Consider the following 18,724-nt stretch of genomic DNA (forward strand, 5'->3'; position numbering starts at 1 on the left):
TTAGAAACATTTCCTCCAAGACAGTTGATTTATGGAGTATAATTTTTATATACTTTAAATAAGTTCATCTTGTCTATATGGCTTTTGGGTTTCATAAGATTTCTTAAAAGAGGCTGATTTTCCTCTATAATTTTCACAAACATTCACTTAGATTTTCCTCTGAAAGATACTTATTTATTCCTGTCTAATCATTCAGTCTGCATGGAATTGATTTAGGTGTAAAGACTGAGAGAAGGACCCAGATCTTATTTTGCTAATGGCTTACCCACTTGTTTCCATGTCATTAATTGACTAATCCCCTTTTTCCCTACCGAGTTCATACACTACCTCTATCATACACTACAAAATCACAGGTGTTTGAATTGAATGGGACTTCCTATTGCGTTCCAAAGATTGTGTTGTCTTACCTCGCTTGTACGATCAAAGGTTTGAATTACTGAAGCATGATAAGACATTTCAGTGTTTGGTAGCCAGTTCCACTTACAAATTATTCGTTCGTTCGTTCATTCATTCATTCACTTTTGGAATACGAACATGTTGGTATTTCTGGATAAATTTTAAAATCATCAGTAAGTCCCCTCCACCTTCTCAACAACAACAAAAACTGTTGAGAGTTTCTACTGGGATGACATTAGGTTTATAGATCTCATTTAGGGAGAATCGGTATGCTGATAACAGTCTTTCCCCAATAAGGCTTGCTTCTCCTTTTATGTGCTTCTGACAGATTTTCTACTTTACTTCCACAGGTAGGGACTGCATATTTCTTGCTAAGTTTGTTTCCAAGAATTTTAGTTCCATTAACAACATAATTTTACATGGTATTTAACAACTAATTTCTCTTCCTATATAATTAAACTTCAGTTTTGTTTCTTAATTTGGTAGATAGCAAACTTACTGAACTCTTCCTCCTGCTTTTCTTAAATCGTTGAGATGTACTTAATTAATAGCATTTAGACATTAATTAACTGTCAACTAAATATTTAATATCAACTTTGCATATATATATATATATATATATATATATATATATATATATATATATATATATATTATGTGTGTATATCTCACACATAAATAATTCAAATTCTAGGAGGACACAAAATGATAGGTAAAAGTCTCCCTTCATGCCCTCCACCCATCTTACATTCCTAAGTCATGGTTCTTTTCTTTTAACGTATATACATTGTTTATTTCTGGAAATTTCCATTGAATATTTTGGGACCACTGTTGTGTGGGGGTAACTGAAACCATGGAAAACTAAACCACAGTTAAAGGGGACTACTGTACATGACAAATTTTGTGTATAGACCCAGAACCAACCAGAACACATCATGGGCAACTATGCCAGTCGCAATAGCAACAGAAACAAAAAACTGTGAGAACATGATTCTTTTTATGGTTTCTATTTTTAGCTCTTCTCGTGGACACCTGGATAACGTTCATAATATACCTTTCCTCTTGTTTTGATAAGATTTGTCTTTTATTAGAGATCTTGTATTATATATTCCCAAAAAGATATGAAATCTTCCAAGAGAATAATATGAGAGCCTATTGTTTCCAAGGTAAGCAACATAATCAAAATGAAAGCAAAGATTTTCCTCCAGACACAGGGATGGGAAAACATTTCGGCATAAGTACAAGAAAGACGTGAGAAGGTGATTACAATGTTTTACAACACACTTTACAGCATTTTGTTTTAATCAGTAGTTGTAGAAAACAAGGATGCTTAGTTGTCAGACACTGCAGTTACCACCCCAAATGCAAATCGCCCCACTACAAAAAGAAAAAAATAGGAAGAAGTAATGAAGTACTTGGTCAACTGAACATCTGTGATAATAAATGTAAGAAAACCTAGGCACACAAATATGCCTCCAATATCATACCTGAGGTGTATAGGTTTTAGTTTGTGCCAGAGACACTACAGTATTTAATCAGTTCTTGACCACAGCTCAACTTGATGACCAAACCTCTGATGCTTGAGATGCTCTCATCATTCTCAGCTATGTAGCAAACGCTCCAAAGGGCCTATTTGTTTATTTTATTTATTTTTTCTTGCGATTTTGAGCGCTGGCCTGGGGAAAGGAGGCCTCACGGCACGGGCTCATGGGGTAGCCCAAGTGACCCCGGTCCAGCATCAGAAAGAGCGAGAAGACCGCCACACAGAAGATCGCGCTGCCCAACACGGCCAACTGGCAGCTCAACTTCATTTTCCCTCGACAGACTCGTGGCCAGAACACTGTCTTCACCGGGAGGAGGTGGACGGGGGTTCCTGGAAGCGGCCGCGGGAGGCTACCGACTCCCAAGTCGTGCTCTCTGCGCTTTCGGCTGCTGGGGAGGGACCCGGCCGCGCCCACGTGCCCTCGGCGTTCACCCTGGCCGGCCGCCCTCCCTGGGGCCGGGTGTCCCTGAGGCGACACTCGCCTGCAGCCCAAAAGAGGCCCCCAAACTGGATCTCGAGCTCAGCGCGGGCACTCGGCAGGGCGAGCGCGGCAGGCGGAGGAGACACCGCTGCCAACCCGACTGCCTGCCACCGCCGCCCAGACCAAGTCCCCAGGAACAGTTTATCGACAAGGGCAGGTGTGTCCTCCTCGCTCAGGAGGTGCGGGTTCCGCGGCTCAGCAGCCGGCGGCGCGGAGCTGAGTCCCAGGAACCGACGGGGAAAGAATCAGGTCGGGAAGAGCCCGGCCCCACAACTTGGCGCCCGGACGGCTGTTCCCGCCACCGTGGGGCAGCCCCTGCCTCCCCGGAGTGAGCCCCTTCCTGCTGTCACCGCCGCATCCGCCGAGGCACGGCTGGCAAGCCTCCTGGGCGCAGGGACGCACGGATCCTGCAGGAGGTGCCTCCGAACGCGCGTCCACCCGCAGGCCTCTCCCGCCCCCACCGCCCCTTCCTCTCTCCTCCAGGACCCGCGCCGCGCAGAGAGGGCGCAGGGGTGCGCGGCGATGGCGCTCTGAGGAGGGAAAGGAGAGCTAGGAGAGGACAGTCCAAAGAGAGAAGTCGCTCCAGCCGCAGCCGCGAGTCCCCTCCTCCATCCCGTCCCGCAAACGCGGAGATGGCAGCTGCGAAAGGAAGCGCCGCTTCTCCAGCGCCACTCGGTCCTCCTAACCGCCCGCCTCCAGCAGGAGGAGACAGCGGCGGTGCGGCGTGGCTGGGTCTTCAGGTGCCAGCAGCCCCGGAGCAGAGCAGCCGGCTGGCCCTGCCCCTTCCCCAGGCTGCTTATCCCTCTCCTTGACTTAGCAATATTAGCCAGTATTTGTTGATTTTGCATCATGAAAGATGTGGAATTCGGCAAACGTGCATTATCTTTTTCTCTTGTTTCTTTTATCAATATTGTATACGCACACATTTTTAATTCTTTTGTAGCTTTCCTTTATACCGTCAAAATACACCATTGTCAGTCACTTTTGACAGGTAATAAGAAATATTGTGATTTCAGAATCTAAAAAGCAGATTTCAAAAATAGAAAATGCAGTATTTCTGCCTACCTCACACCGAGTGACCATTTCAGAAGAGAATCTCCTCCATACCAAGATGACCATTGGTTTTATTCCACACCATCCACGTTGTCTTTGTTTGTTAGGATATAGTTTACTCATAATTGAAACATTTTTAAGCATTCCCTAACATCCTTCGGAGACAACTCAGACACCCTGCAATAACAAAACAATCAGAGAACTGGGGCTATAGGCCCCAATGGAGCTAATACCTGGCCTCGATTTATGATACCCAACTGATAACATAACTTGGAACATTCACGTGAAAATTTTATACGATCATAAAATTGAATATTTTAGTCATGTCCCATGGGACAAAAGTGTTGCACTAATGTAAGAGCTGAGTAAAATGGCAATACCTGACCTGCGAAATAACCTTTCTTCCTTTAAACTGTTAAACTTCATTTTACCCATTAGAAAGAAACAGGCATAAAATACTGGTACCTATTTCACAGGATTGTGTGAGAATCCAATGAAGTAATTCACCTATAGCACTTACCATAGTTGCCCAAACCATGAATAGTGCTCAGTAAAAGTTAATATTATATACCAGTATATTACCACAACCCACTCACAGATAACTGGCTCTACTTTGACGTCGCTTGCTTATTATCACTGTTTCCGAGAATTTCAGTGGTCGATCAAGAATTCAATTTTCAAACTTTGAATTTTTCCCTGCAAGCATATACCGCCCTCCCATGGTGAATGGGCTCCCCTCTGATCTAAAGATGTCTCGTCTACATATTGTTCACCGGTGTTATATGACTCAGGAATTGGCTATATGGCTCAGCGTAGCCGACTGCCTATAGCCCCGACTCCAGGTGCTCAGGACCCAGATCTGGCCGCCAGAACCCCCATATCCAGTCATTCATCAGATTGTGTTTCCTAATTCCTGTCAAAGCCCTCCCTTCGGTTTCATCTACACACTGCTGCCGTTATCTCAGCCACTTTCTCTCATCTGCAGCAGCCTCCTCACTGGTCTCCCATCTTGTCTCCCCTAAGCTCCGTCCAGGCACCAGAGTGAGCTTTCTGAGACGCACATCTCAGCAGTACTTCTCAACTAGACACTACGGTTTCCCCCTGACTGCAGGATAGGGTTCCATCTCCATCAGGTGGATTACTAGACCCTCCATTACCTGGCCTCTGACTAGCTCTCCAGCTTTCCCTCGAACCACACTGTGCTCCTCTCCTCAGGCCTTTGTATGAGACGCGCCTTTGCCTGGGGTGCTGGTCAGAACATACTTGCTCGATTCCACGTAAACGGCTGGTAAAAACATTCTCTTACCATCTCAATTTTTGCTAAGACCCAAAGGCCTAGGACAAAATATCAAGTGGCAAGTACCCTCCCATTCTAAAGTTATCTTGACCCTTACATCACACCATTTGTAAAAGAAGTCAACTCCAGGTGAAAGTGTGACCTCAACGTGTAAGGTAAAATAATACAACTTTAAATGGAAAATGTAGAAAATATGTTCACGACCTTGGAGCAGACAAAGATTTCTTCACCAGGATTCAAAGAGCACTGATAATACACTGGGTAAATGATAAGTTGGACTGTGTAACACCCGGGAACTTCTCTTTATCAAGGGACACCAGTAAGTGAATGAAACCATAGGCCAGGAAGTGGGAGAAGATATACATGTAGTACATTCTGGCAGTATTTGAGAAGGTGAATAGAAATAAACCCATGACCCAACCATGCCTCTCCTAGGGTGTACCCTAGAAATGGAACACTTCGTCTCCATGGTCTCAGGACATAAGTCTTCAAGAATACCTAGTTATCAGAATGAACTTGTCAAGCAACTTAACTCTTTCATTTTTCAATGGATTGCCCATTTGAAAAACGTAAATATTCTTAGTTGGCAGCCAGCTTATTTAAACAGTTAAACAAGTTTTCAAACTTCTCAGCTATTGAATATTATTTTATTTTAAATTCATGCTATTTAGATTCTAAGAAAAAATATCTATGGAAATGAGAAAGGGAGAGCTTATAATCAAGCTATTAAAATAAATCTTTACCTGGAAGAAAAAAAAAAAGAAAAAGAAAGAAAACCTAGTTAAACTCCAAAACAGAACATGGATGAACCTCATTTGTTAATAACTGCATTATAACCAAAAATTGACAGGAAAACATCGACATTATCCAACTGTTGGGGCAGAAAGGCAGTGAAATGAAAACTGCAATAACAAACCGTTGCAAAATCATAACTAAGAACAATGAATATGATTTGTGGCATGTGACCAAAGCTGGACTTCATGTTTGCAGCAGTCAATGCTTTCATCATTTCAAAGAACAAAGAAAGATTATGCAGTAGTATTTACTGGAAGTTCACTGATGGTAGCGTCTCCACGTTGATATGTTCCATACACTCTTCTTAGTACTCGTGTGGTGGGTACTGTTCTCTGCTCTTCACAGTACTTTAGGAGCTGGGCATTTTCCCTTGCACTTATCTTTTGGAAATGCTCCAATTTCCCAAATGGACTGTGTCCAAGGCTCAAATGATGCACAGACATAGCAATGGCTGCACAGGACAAAGAGATTCTGACACGTGGTATAAGAGGGAGTCAAGGGAAGTGCTCGTTGCCACTGTAAGGGAGGCAGCTGCATGTTGCTTCAACTACTAGTCTGAGGCAATCAAACAGGAAGAGCATATCCATGTCCACATGACTAAAATATTGCACAGATACAGGCAAATTGGACACATCCCCGTTTACTAGAATACTGACCGTAGATCCAAAAGGAGTGCCGACATTTACGTATGCTTCTTTCTGACACCTACGCTGTGGTTGGCTTGGGTGAAAGACATTTCCATCACAGTGATTAAACAAGATTTGCCTAGACAGAAAAAAATCAAGTCTAGGACAGGGCAGGAGTCAGTGAATGTTGTAGAATTTATATGCTCTGGGAGATGCATTTTAAACACCGCAAAACAAAAAGCTGTTATGAGTAAGCTCAAACAAAACTCTTCTTCCTAGACTGCCTAGTGTAGGTTAAAGCTTTGATAGATTAGTGTCCATTTGTGGAGGAGCTGTTTACCTCAACAAATTCGCAGATACTTTTTCTCTAAAGTGAGCAGCTGGGTGCCTATTAACACCTGCTTTCTTTATGAAGCTTGTAGAACAATGACTGCACTTCTCTGGCTTCTCCCCTGCTTGGTTTCTTAAATGCAAAACAAGTCCTGATCTCTGTCTATAGCTTTTCCCACAATACTCTCACATAAATGGGCTCTCTCCATTGAGTGTTAACTGATAGAAAATAAGCTCTCTGTGTGGACTGCAACTTTCTCCACAACTGTGACACCTATGGGCTTTTCCATCTGTGTGGGTTTTTAGGTGTCATGTAAAACTTTTTCTATTACAAAAATGTATCCTACCCTCCGGGCAAGGGTATGTTTCTTGCTCGGAACAGGTTTTCTGGTGTTCTATCAGATGTGGCACCTGAGTGAATCGCCTGTCACACACACTGCATTTATAGGGTGCCTAGCCTACGTGAACTCGAAGGTGCCTGAAGAGGTTGGACCTACGAAGGAATCTTTTCCCACATTCAGGGCACACGTGACGGAGCTCTCCCAGATGAATTCCCAGGTGCCCATTAAGTACCTTCTTGGAAGCAAAGCCCTTCCCACACTGAGTACATTGGTGTGGCTTCTCTCGGGGATTGTTTTGCTCATGGGCTCTGGGGCTCAGAGGTTCTTCCCGGTTGGATCTTTGAGCTGTCTCTCCAAGAGAGGGATTTGCATTATGGACAGGCATTGTGCAGTCTCTTGGTAGCTGCTCTGTGGGATTTTCCAGTTGATATTTTAGCTGTTCAGAGTTTTCTGGTAAACTGGGACCAAGAATTGCATTTCCATCTAAAGAAACAAAAATGGATACATACTCTCCCGTTTTTTCTGCTTTGACACATTTTCTTCATTTTCTCTCCCGATATCAAAATTGAGAGCATGAATAGAAATTGCAGATGTCACCATGTTTCAAGGGGATTGGAGAGATAGGGAGTGTGGGAAGCTAGTGGGAAGCTAGGGACTTGCAAGTGCCACCCCAAACCTCTTTACTCTGGGAGTAAGGCTGAATGTTTCCTTTCTTTCATCCTGAGCATTCCGTGAACCCTCACCTACCTATCATGGAGTCAAGCAATTGTTTCACTTCCCCGCAATCCTGTAGTTCCTTCTCCTGGGGCTCTTCTCTAGGCTCCGCTGAGAAACTGGGGCCAGGCTTTGGTCGTGTGTATCCTGGGCACAGGAGAGATGGGAAGAAGCACAGTTTGAGTCAACGCAGGTTTCTGCACGGTCCAGGCTGCTTTCTTGAACATGTGCCTACACTCAATATCTGCCTCCTTCCTTCTCAGTCATGACTGCCTCACCAGGAACCTCTGACGAGTCATTTTACTTTTGTTTTGTTTTCATTTTCTAACACAAGAACAAAACCCAAATGAAGGGGAGGGAGATCCTATTTTTATCAGCTCAAGGCTATTCTCCTCCAATCTATGGAAGGGGAGCAAATCAATTGTGGTATGAAGTCAATGCACTGAATGAGTTCCACATCTATCTTGAGACTCGAATTACGTAGGTGAGGGCCAGAACCTGAAGTCAATCTACCTAAAGTTTTGGCATTTCAAAACTGAGAAACACGGTCTTATTGACTGCCAAGTGAAGAAAGAGTGAGAGTTAGGAAACTGCTTACCGGAATAATTTCAGTAAGAGATATCCAAAATAAAATGGCAACTGAATTAGGCTGGCAATGGGCAAAAGATCACGGGTTTATATTCGTTTCGACTGAAGTCTAGACATAGACTCTCTTGAAGTTAACCCAATTAGCCATCAAACGGTGTTTGTCACTATCAATCTAAGGACAGGCAGGAGAAGGTTCTGTACTCACTGTCCCCCTGCGTCTTACCACCCCTCTCCTCAGTGAGAGATAACTGTGGCTCGTATCCGCTTTCCATGCCCCTACCACAGCTCTGGTCAAAATTATTGGTCTACAGTAAAGTGTGGGTTGGAAATGGCTCCTTTCAGATTGAAATACGAGGCAATGTCTAAATACTGGAATTAGTATAATGACATTAGCAACTCAATTTGGCTAATGTTAATCCAGAGGGAAATTTAACTTGCAGAACGTTATAGCGTAGGAAGTCCACGAAAGCACCTTGTGTTCTATATTCATCGAGAAACGGGCATATATTTCAGATGAAGAGAATTTAAATACAATTCACCATTTTGTGTAAACATCGTCACATATTTCTATCTGCAATGAGCCATTTCCAACCGCACATGCCGTGGAAGGGTGCTCACTGTGTGTTTTATAGCTTGGCCCCAGGGATTTTGGTCAACGTTGAATGTCAGTCAGAAGTCATGCCTTCATGCCTACTTCTGTTGGCAGGCCTCTTCTCTTTACCCTCAAATGCCACAGTAACCACCAGAGAGTTTGTTGTAGAAATGAGCCTAAGGGTAGGAATGAGCCTTCTTTGTGTTAGCCCCTTGGTTGTTCATTTCCTCACTGCCAGCAGGGATTCCTGACTCAAAAGCCTGCTGGCGGCAAACTCAAACTCTCACACATCCAATTATTTAAAACTCAGCCCCCAGAAGCAGAATTTCAGCCATTTATTGCCAGCCTCCTCTGCATAGCTCAGAAAACCTCACCCCACATGTGCTAGCCACTGAACTGGTGGAGACTTGTAGTTCTATGACCCCAAGCTGCAGCTGCCCTTTGCAATTCTCTGACCCATACACTCCCCGTGTGCAGTTGGGCTATGACATCACCTAGACAGGTAAGCCCCTTCTCTGAGCCCTCACTCCCTTGTCCTGCTCTCCTCCTGACCCCTGACTTCCCCCACAAGCACACCTGACAAAGAGTTGCCCTACAAAGCTTGTGCATGCTACTGCCACCTCCTGGTCATATCTCTTTCCTAAATCAGCCCTTGGACCTTCTGCAAGTGGTATAGAGGATGGGATTTTGGTGAGCAGGAGGCAGATAATGGAGACCTCACAGTCAGTAGGACAAAGCATATTATATCACTTTAAACAGAGATGAGAAAGGGCTAGTTCTTCTCCTCCTCATTGGTATATTTTAATTGTTACATCATTCTATCTCTCCCTTGTTAAATATACTGGACACTCCTGTGCTTTAGAGAGTAAAGTATGACAATCAAGAGTAATAGTGTGTTAGGCATCATGTGTGATGTTTGTACCCAGCACTGTTGCTGAGAGGAGCAAATTCACACGTGCAATGGGAATGCATATGCAGAAAGATTTACAGTTCAATAGGACTGCCTGGGTTCTGCCACTTGTTGCAGGCATGCACACAGAGATACAGATTTTCACAAAGTTGATAACAGATCAGAGATGTAGGTAAGGTAAAGACCGGAGTGTAAATGACAATATTTTCTATAGTTTCTGTAATTTGGCTTTGACCTTAATGGATAGATCTATGTCCTTGTGGTTTTTCCTCCTGGTCGCCTCTATCAAAAACAAGACAGTGTCCATGTCTTCTACATGCCCAGCACTTGCTAGAGCAAAGTACAAAATATGGTGCCCGGACACATTGAATAAATGCAGAAAGGGGGACAAATTTGTCACCAAACAACCACACTGTGACGTTATGAGCTGAATTTATGGGGGGAGGGGGCGGAGTGTGGCATTGCACAGATAACATATGTGTACTGTTAGGACTGGAATGGATCAAGCCATCCTTTCCAAGGAGAGGGTGGAACCTCACCTGTGCCCTTCTCCACTGTCTGCCAGACACCCTGAGAAGAGAGATGGCGCTAGGAGGGAGGGGGGAAACCATAAGTGAGCACCAGAGCCAGAATTCCTATCGGCTTTATGAGCAAATGAGTCAAAGTGTGTAGGATGCCTGTTCTCCTGTGCTTACTTAGACAGGGCATGGGAAAGCAAGGAACCCAAGCAAGGTCCCTGAAAGTTTCACAGATATTTGAATTCATATTCTGACATGATATCTCCCAGTGTCTGCCCAGAGGAGCATATGCTTCCTCCCTCCATAGAATCCTGGAAAGTCCTCGACCGCCCTTGAGACTTCAGTTACCTTCCATGAGCCTTTGACGTGCACATCTGTGTCTCAAACCCTGCTCTCTCTCCTGAGCTCTCATACCACACTGACCATTTCCCCCTGCAGACCCATAAGCATCTCAAATCACCCATGTTGAAAGCTAAACTCACTTTGACCCACAAAATCTGACCCCTCTCGTGATCTATGCGTCAGTGAATAATATAGTCACCTACCAGTTCTCGCACCAGAAATCTGGATGCCTTTCGTAACCACTTTTCTGTTATCACCCAGTGCCGAGTCAGTAGATCATCGAGTCCTATAATTTACACAGGCTAAATATCTTTCGAATCGGCCCCTCTTTTTCACTCCATCGTCACCAACATGACCCTAGTTTAGAAAATCCTCCTCTCTCACTTGGGTGATTGCAACAGCCTCCCAAATGGTGCCCCTGACTCAAGCTTTACCCCTTCCTATTGTAGACAGAGTGATCGTGTAAGATGCAAATCTCTGTGCATTACTCCCCTACTTAAGAACCTCCAGTGGGTTCCCACTGCCCTGACCATAAAGCATAACTGCTCACCAGGCTGACAAAGTTCTTCATGATCCAGGACCCTAGTTCTCTCTCCAGTCTCTTCCATGTTGCTCTGCCTCTTGGGCTCCTCCTGTGCGCCCCTCACACTGCAGCAGGAGATGTTCAAATGCCGCATGCTCTCTATCCCTCTGAACCTTTGCACATGCCTTCCATTCTGCCCAGAGCCCTCGCCCTTCCGCCACTCAGCAGGCTTATGCCAATTCATCCTATAGGTTTCTACCCAGATCTGCCTTCTTCCAGGACGTCTTCCGCTCTGCCAAAAGCAATTGGAAGGCCCCCTACGGCCTCCCATAGCATCCTTCTCCACCCAACAGGTCGTTTTACAGTCCTGTTAACATCACAGCCGTACCTACAGTCCTGTTTCCATTTCTGAATCGTCCACAGGAGTCGCAGCACCAGGACACCTGGGACTGAGGTTCTGTCCTGCACACTACGGAATCCGCAGGGTCTGGTGTAGGGACAGAGCTTAACAGGCGCTCACATGTATTGGCTGAATGAGTAGATGTTAAGATGTGCAGACGGATGTGGCTGCTACCCTGGCGCTCAGCTACTTATGGATCAACCAGACATCTATATTTTGTAATTTAGACTGTTCTCGACACATTCTTTTTCAAGGTCTGTTTGGTTTTCTCAGGATTTCACAGCATCTTCAAAGTGCCAACATGTGGAAGCCGTGCTTGAGGGAGGGGAAAGGTTTCTGGCCACACTAGGCCACAGCTTTAATGTGGAGGGCGTAGGGGTGCTGTTGGGTAGAGACTGGGATCGTTGGTAGCAATGTCAGAAATTCCCAATGGGACATGAAACACGGGAAAACAAGAGCTACGTGATCCAGCTGCCTTTCCTCCCTGGACTAACTCCTGTAGCGCCTGCAGCAGTGGTTCTCAAACTGTAGTATGTACAGCCCCCCACCTGGAGAGCTTGTGAGAAATGCAGCCCAGGTGATCCTCATATGGAGACTCTGCTTACTGCCCTTGGGAAACACTGTTCTAGGTTTTGATGGATAACGGATGTATTTCCTCTACTGTCGCAAGTCGTGAAAGCCTCTTAAAGGATCTGAAGTGAGGATATTAATGAGGATCGAGTTTGAATGTGGCTGTTATGCCATAAAAACAACTGAGGTCCGTGGAACCCACAACACCGCAGGTTCCACTGATCCACACATGCAGGGGGAAGTTAGTCCTTATTCACACTCCCGACACGCCTATCGATTTCTTGTAAAATATTCTGGGTCAGAGACTGCTGAGCAGACTCATTTGTGAAAGGGGTTTTAATCCCATTTGATCTAAACACGGTTGTAGCCAGCTATTACCAGAGAAACATTTGCTCCTCTTACTACTCTTTATCGGTGATCCATTTTCACCCGGTAGTCAGTGTTTCTAACCAACCCCAACCCTGGAGGGCTCCTGAGCGCTCAAAACAGAAATCAAGGAAAGGAAATAAGACCCTTGCCTTACCATGGTCCAGAAAGGGCTGGCTTTCCCGAGCAGCAACGTAGCTCAGCTCCTGGGGCTCTGCCTCTGGGATCCATGCATCTGCCACTGGGGCCTCAGGGACAGGTCCCATTGCTTGGAGTGGGGGTGACTCCAGCTGGAAGTTTGGTGCTATATCTGCCATTCCCACGGCTGCCAGGTCTTCCAAGAGCATTTCCTGCCTATCGATCTGGGGGAAACACCAGAACCCATCACTCCAAAGTCTAGAGTAGCAGTGCCCAGTAGCAATATAATGTAAGCCCCCCAAATCATTGAAAATTATCCAGAGCGCATATGGAAAATGAAAGAAACAGGTAAAGTCAATCTTAACATGCAGCATTTTACCCAATATATCTAAAATACCATGATTTCAGAATGTAATCAGTATAAACAATTATTTAAAATTTTATTATTAAGCGATTTCACCTACTTTAGTTTTCATCCTAAGTCTTCTGACTGCGGTGTGCATTATATACTTACAGCGTATCCCAATTTGCACTAGCCAAGTTTCTAGGCTCAAGAGCCACACCTGGCTGGTGGCTACCGTCCTGGCAATGCACGATCAGACCACATGAAGACAAATGCTTATGTGGTAAGCCAAACAAGAGCCAGAGAAGGAAGGGAAACCATAAACCCATTCCATCCTGGGGGCAGGAAGGACACTTTGGAAGAGTCCCGTTCAGGCAGGCTACCTGCAGAGCCTCATCAACACAACAGGCTCGTGCTCTTACTGCCCAACTAGAAGCACTTCCTCTCTTCTCCAAAGATGCTGCCCTGGGCTGAGCTATGGCTCGCCCCAAACAGGCTTCACTCAGTGGTTCTGAACAGAGGGCAGGGCCACCGCCCCCAGGAGGTGTTTTGGATACGATCGCAGGTGGTGGCTATCAGAATTTTGTGGGCAGACAAGGGTGTATAATGCACACTGCAGATGTGTTCCAGGTCCCCACCAACTTTGGAGGGCTCCCTCAAATACTCATGTAGGAAAAAAAGAACCCAGTGGTTATAGAAACACAAAATAATATTGCATATTTTAGCATGACTTGAATTTTCTAGGAAAGCACTACTTTGGAAATCATTGAAAGACTATACACTACTAATTGTTCAGATTCATGGAAAGTTGTTTGTCTCTTTGGAAAAAATCCCATGACCCGCAGCAAAATCTGCTCATAGTGTTTGAACTGTTTCAGTCTGAATTTCCACCTGTCGCCCTCACAGTGAGTCTAAGCAGAGAGGCCAGCACCTGACAACTTCATGAGGCCTTCTGGAGCACTCAAGCCCCGTCATGGGCATGCTGCAATGCTTATTGGTTCATAATAAAACTACATTCCTTTTCCTTTATATTCCTTCTAGACTCTACTTGATTCAGAGCTGGCCAACATTTTTGTAAAGAGCCAGAAAGAAAATGTTTCAGACTTGTGTTCCAAATTCAGTCTGTCACTTATTTTCCTTTCTCATTTTTTCCCCACAGAGATTATGTTATGTACGCATTTAATTTATGTCTATTTATGGGGACATTACAAAATATTTGTTATAGGAGGGCATTGAGAAAGATGAGGTTGATACCACTGTCCCATATGTTGACCCCATCAGAAGAGAAACACGAAATAACTGTGGAGAAATCATGGGACTGAAGAATGACACAGAGACAAATATGTCATCTAGTTCCACCTGCCTCTGCTACTTCATTTGGTCCAATTACTCAGATCCCAAACTCTTTTCTCACCTGCTGCTCTGGTATCTCAAGTTCTCTCTGTAAGTCTTCTATCAGTGACACAACTCTTTCTGTACTTTCTGGGCACTGTTCTGTCACCCAGGTCTCTAGCTCCAGGGGCAGAATTGTTAGGAATTGCTCCAACACTAGAAGCTCCAGGATTTGTTCCTTAGAACGCATCGTTGGCTTCAGCCACTGACAGCAGAGCTCCCGCAGTGTGTTGAAAGCTTCACGAGGCCCGGCTGCTTCTTTGTACTGGAACTGCCTGAAGCGCTGACGGAAGACTTCAGAGTCAGTATCGTAACCTTGAAACACTGAGCCCTGATTCAAGGAGGCCTGGATTGCACAACCTTGGGCCACAGCCATTGCCCGTTCCAGCCGTGTACAATTTATCTGGGGCCTGAAGTCTCAGATTCCAATGTGTTTCTTTCTGTAATTCTTGTGGGGGAGGTACCTACAGCCGAAGACAGGACAAATGAGAATGAAGAAATAGCAATGGTTAACAGAGGGCATCCTTACCTCCCTTAACTGATTACTTTTCCGCAAAGTCCTAAAGTAGCAGACTGTAATCTTTTGGGAGGTTTTCAGAATCTGATGAAAGCCATGGACTCACTTCCTAGAAAAATACACATACACTTCCAATTCTGTAAACAATTTCCAAAATGTGTATAAGACGTCCAGGCCGATCCAAAGACCCTCTAGCACTGTGCTGTCCAATACGGCAGCCACTAGAGCATGTGGACATTTAAGTCGAAACTGATTAAAATAAAAAATTAAGCTCCTAGCCACAATGCAAGTGCTCGACAGCCACGAGTATCTTGTGTTTCTGAATATAGGTAGGCAACAGAAGAAATAGGGGAGCCATACTTACAATCCTGGTGAGTAACCCTGAAAGTCCATCTAGCTTTGAGGAACCTTTAGTCACCTGCAATCTCAGGCATCTTAGCGAGAGCCACACCTTACAAAGGCAGCAACCCATCAATCCCTCATTCTCCACTCGGGTATGTGTAGTTCAGCCAACACCAGCAGGTCGCTCATTCTGCAGTGGCATTCCAAGTGGCTTTCTCATGAGAAAAATACACTGCACAGGGCAGGCCATCGGGAACCTGGTCTGCACTGATAATGAAGGACACTTATGACAATCAGCACGCTACGTGCCCGGTGATGTTCCAAGCCTTCTACATGTATTAGTTCATTTAGCCCTCACCCAACGTGAGCAGGTGGGCACTAGTATTATGCCCTGAATACAGACGAGGGGACTGAGGCCTGAGGCTTCGGAGGAATGAATAACATGTCCCAGGGGCCAGAGGGAAATGGTGATGAGGTTAGAATCCATAGACTCCTGCAATGCTCGCGTCTAAAAACACTTAAAATGTTCTTAGTGCAATCTCTGAGGTCAGAGAGGCGGAACCATACATGTCTCCACAGGTGTGAAAAACCTGCCCCTTTGCTAGGGGTACACTCTCTGCATTTTTTCACACAACTCACAAACCTGTCCTCTTTCCTGGATGGGATCAAGGAAAAAATTCTCATGACTGCCTTCCTGCCCAGTCCATCCAAAATGACACTGTTCCCATCCTATCCCCGGTCTGGTGTCTTAAATGACACCCAGGCCTCTCTCTAAACATCTCATTCATAAAACTGCCTGTGGCGGATCCAGTTGCATGGAAAGGGAACAGCAGTGTGCCTGGCACAGAGGCAGCGCTCCAGAAAGGCCATTGCTCTGCTGGCAAGGACTCATTCCTAGGAAGCTTCTATTCCCCCTTCTAGGCACCTAGCAGTCCCTGGGCGGCATCCAGGAACCAAGCCGGTCTTGGCAGGGGACCCACTCACCTTTCCTGTGCCCCAGCGTCACAGCTGGGCTGCCCTCTCCTGACTGACCCAAGCCTTCCCCCGTGTCTCCCAGGGAATTGACCCTCTGGGTTTCCCTCCATCTCCTCTTCTGGATGTAAACTTCACTTCCTCTCGTGGCTGATGGCTTCTCCGCAAACCACCCGAATGAACCCATGCTCACAGGGCCCGTGGATAAAGAGACGCGTGAAAAGCCGAACGGGGTGCCATGAAAAGAGGGCACTAGGGGAAAGGTTAGCGGGACGAGTACCCAAACGCCTCAATGCCAATTGTAAATTGGATGCCATTGGCGAGGGAGCTGTTCCAGCACGCTGTCCGGTGTAGGTGTCCGGGTTCACAAAGGGCTCTGCCAGACCCAGAGGACCCTTCCCGGGAGGCCTGGCTGGGTCGCAGGGAGCCGCGGGAGACCGGGTCAGACAGGGGCCGGCCGCAGGTCGTTCCTACCCGCTCCCGCGCCCAGTGCAAGGACAGGGGCGCGCTGCCTCTCTCCCCTACTAGCGCTGGAACCACGCAAGTCAGGGCTGGAGCCGACCGGTTGAGGTGGCATCTGGGTGCAAAGGACGGGGTCGTTCCTTCCATTCCCACAGCCCGCGGAGGGCAGGGGGCCGGAGTCCCTCCGCTCCACCCATTCCTGCAGCCCACGGAGGGCCGCTTGCCCGGTACCCGACACTCCTCCCATTCTCCACCCTTGGAGGGACGGGGACCCGGTGCCCACCACTCCCTTTCCTGCGCGGCTTGGGGGACGGGGGTCCGGATCTGCTCCCTCCTCCCCTGCCCGTCTACAGTTCCGTGCTGAAGACAGACCGTCGGAGCCCAAGAATCCAAGCGAACCCTTCTCCCAGTGCCCACCGTGCCCGCGCCATCAGACGCCCGGGACTCACTGCCTGAGTGCGGCACGCTAGACGAGCTCTCCCGCTGGGTCTTCCTGCTGACTGTCGAGAAGATCCAGACCGCCTCGGTTTCACCCTGACCTCAGGCCACTAAGCCAGAACCTGTTTTTTCTTCCCTGTGGCGCCAGGGAGGGGCGCTCTGCGTCCTGCTGTTGGTGCAACCTCAGCCAGAAGCCACGAGGTGCAGGTGGGGGTGGGAGCTCTTGTGAATGTACTGTGACCCGGGTCAAGATCCTGTGCCCTTTGTGGGGGGAGAATTTCACCGGAGAGCTTGTTAAACACACAGGTTTGCGCCACACCCTGAAACGCTGAGGCGCTGACACTCACATGGGCTCCAATAAGGGCATTTTCATATGTGTGCCTGGGTATTTGATGGCCCATTGTTGCTCTGAAATTCGCATTTTGACTCTGTTGGAAACCTCAAACTTGGTAGAAGTAATGGAACGATAGATTTATAAAATGAGTAAAATGTCTCAAAAATGTAAACAGTTACCCTATGACCCAGCAATTTCACTCCCTAGTATACATCCAACACAGTTCAAAACATGCGTCCACACAAGAAGCAACTGTGCACAGATGTTCATGGAGCCTTTATTCATAATTCCCAAATAGAGGAAACAGACGTATGTCCATCTACCGATTATTAGATTTAAAAAGTGGTATATCCTTGCGATGGGGGAGTGTGCAGCCATATAAAAGAATGAAGCAGTGATGCCTTCTACAACATGGATGAGTCTTGAAAACACTGTGGTATGTGAAGAAAAACCAGTCAGAAAGTGCTACAAATTTAGGGTCCATGCAGAGGAAAAGTACAAAACAGGTAAATTCATAGAGCCAGAACTGAGATTAGTGGTTGCCAGGGCTGGTGGTGTTGGAGATAATGGTGACGATTGCTGATGGGTATCTTTCTTCTTTTGGGGGTGAGGAAAAGGTTCTGGAGTATGTAGTGATGTTGGCTGCAGGGATATATTACAAATCACAAAGTTTCACATTGTAAAGGGTGATATCTGTGCTATATTAACTTCCTCTCTAAATGAATAAATAAAGTCCCTTGGATCTTAATTGGTCCTGTTTCAGAAAGTATCTTGGCTATTTCGACATATCCTAGTTTGCCTGGGAAGTTGCACTTTCTTCCTGATCATCTGAGATTCTCTCATAGGTGCTTTACCCTCTGCTAAGAAGGTTTGTCTGGCCTATTAGTACAAAGTCAGCAGCTCCAGGAGCCCACAGTTCCCTGTGTGGTCCCATCATTGTTCCATGTATTCATTCGTTGCAGACACCAGAGGCTGGCTGCGAGCCAGGGTCCTTATGCTGCTTGCTGGTCCTGGTGAGAATCCAGTAAATGTCTTTCTGGTTCAACCTGGCAATTTCATATCTGCTGTTGTGCTATAAATACTCATCAGGGTTCATCCATATTTGGGAAGTATAATGGCCTTGGGTGTTGTATTAACATAATCCAGTGAACTCAGTATTGAACCTAGTAGGAAAAAATCTGAAAAGGTCAAGTCCTCTGTGAAATGTAAAACACATGTGACAACTGAAGAGCAGGTAAATTCAGCCCACAGGAACTCATGGAAACCTTGATTTCTGGCCAGTCACACACAGGGATTTTTGCCCATCCAGGTATCCGAAATGTGTACCTGACCTGTAAGAGTGGGCAGCATGGCCCATTTTGAGCTTCATAGGTCAGCAGAAAAAGTGACATCCTGGTTCAT

At 46.1% G+C, this 18,724-nt stretch overlaps 1 protein-coding gene across 1 annotated transcript; it reads right to left on the reverse strand.

Annotated features, from left to right (window-relative positions):
• Positions 1 to 5,476: 5,476 nt before the first annotated feature.
• On the reverse strand, positions 5,477 to 17,121 carry LOC148754681 (zinc finger protein 449-like). The gene is made up of 5 exons (XM_088794820.1): positions 17,001 to 17,121; positions 14,281 to 14,722; positions 12,543 to 12,747; positions 7,610 to 7,723; positions 5,477 to 7,345 (listed from the first exon to the last, which is right to left on the reverse strand). The coding sequence occupies exons 2-5, from the start codon at positions 14,632 to 14,634 to the stop codon at positions 6,975 to 6,977; spliced, it is 1,044 nt and encodes a 347-aa protein (XP_088650946.1). The 5' UTR covers positions 14,635 to 14,722; positions 17,001 to 17,121; the 3' UTR covers positions 5,477 to 6,974.
• Positions 17,122 to 18,724: the final 1,603 nt, after the last annotated feature.

This window comes from Rhinolophus sinicus, chromosome 18 (genome assembly GCF_057876585.1).
Source record: "Rhinolophus sinicus isolate RSI-liver-muscle chromosome 18, RSI-T2T, whole genome shotgun sequence".
NCBI lineage: Eukaryota > Metazoa > Chordata > Mammalia > Chiroptera > Rhinolophidae > Rhinolophus > Rhinolophus sinicus.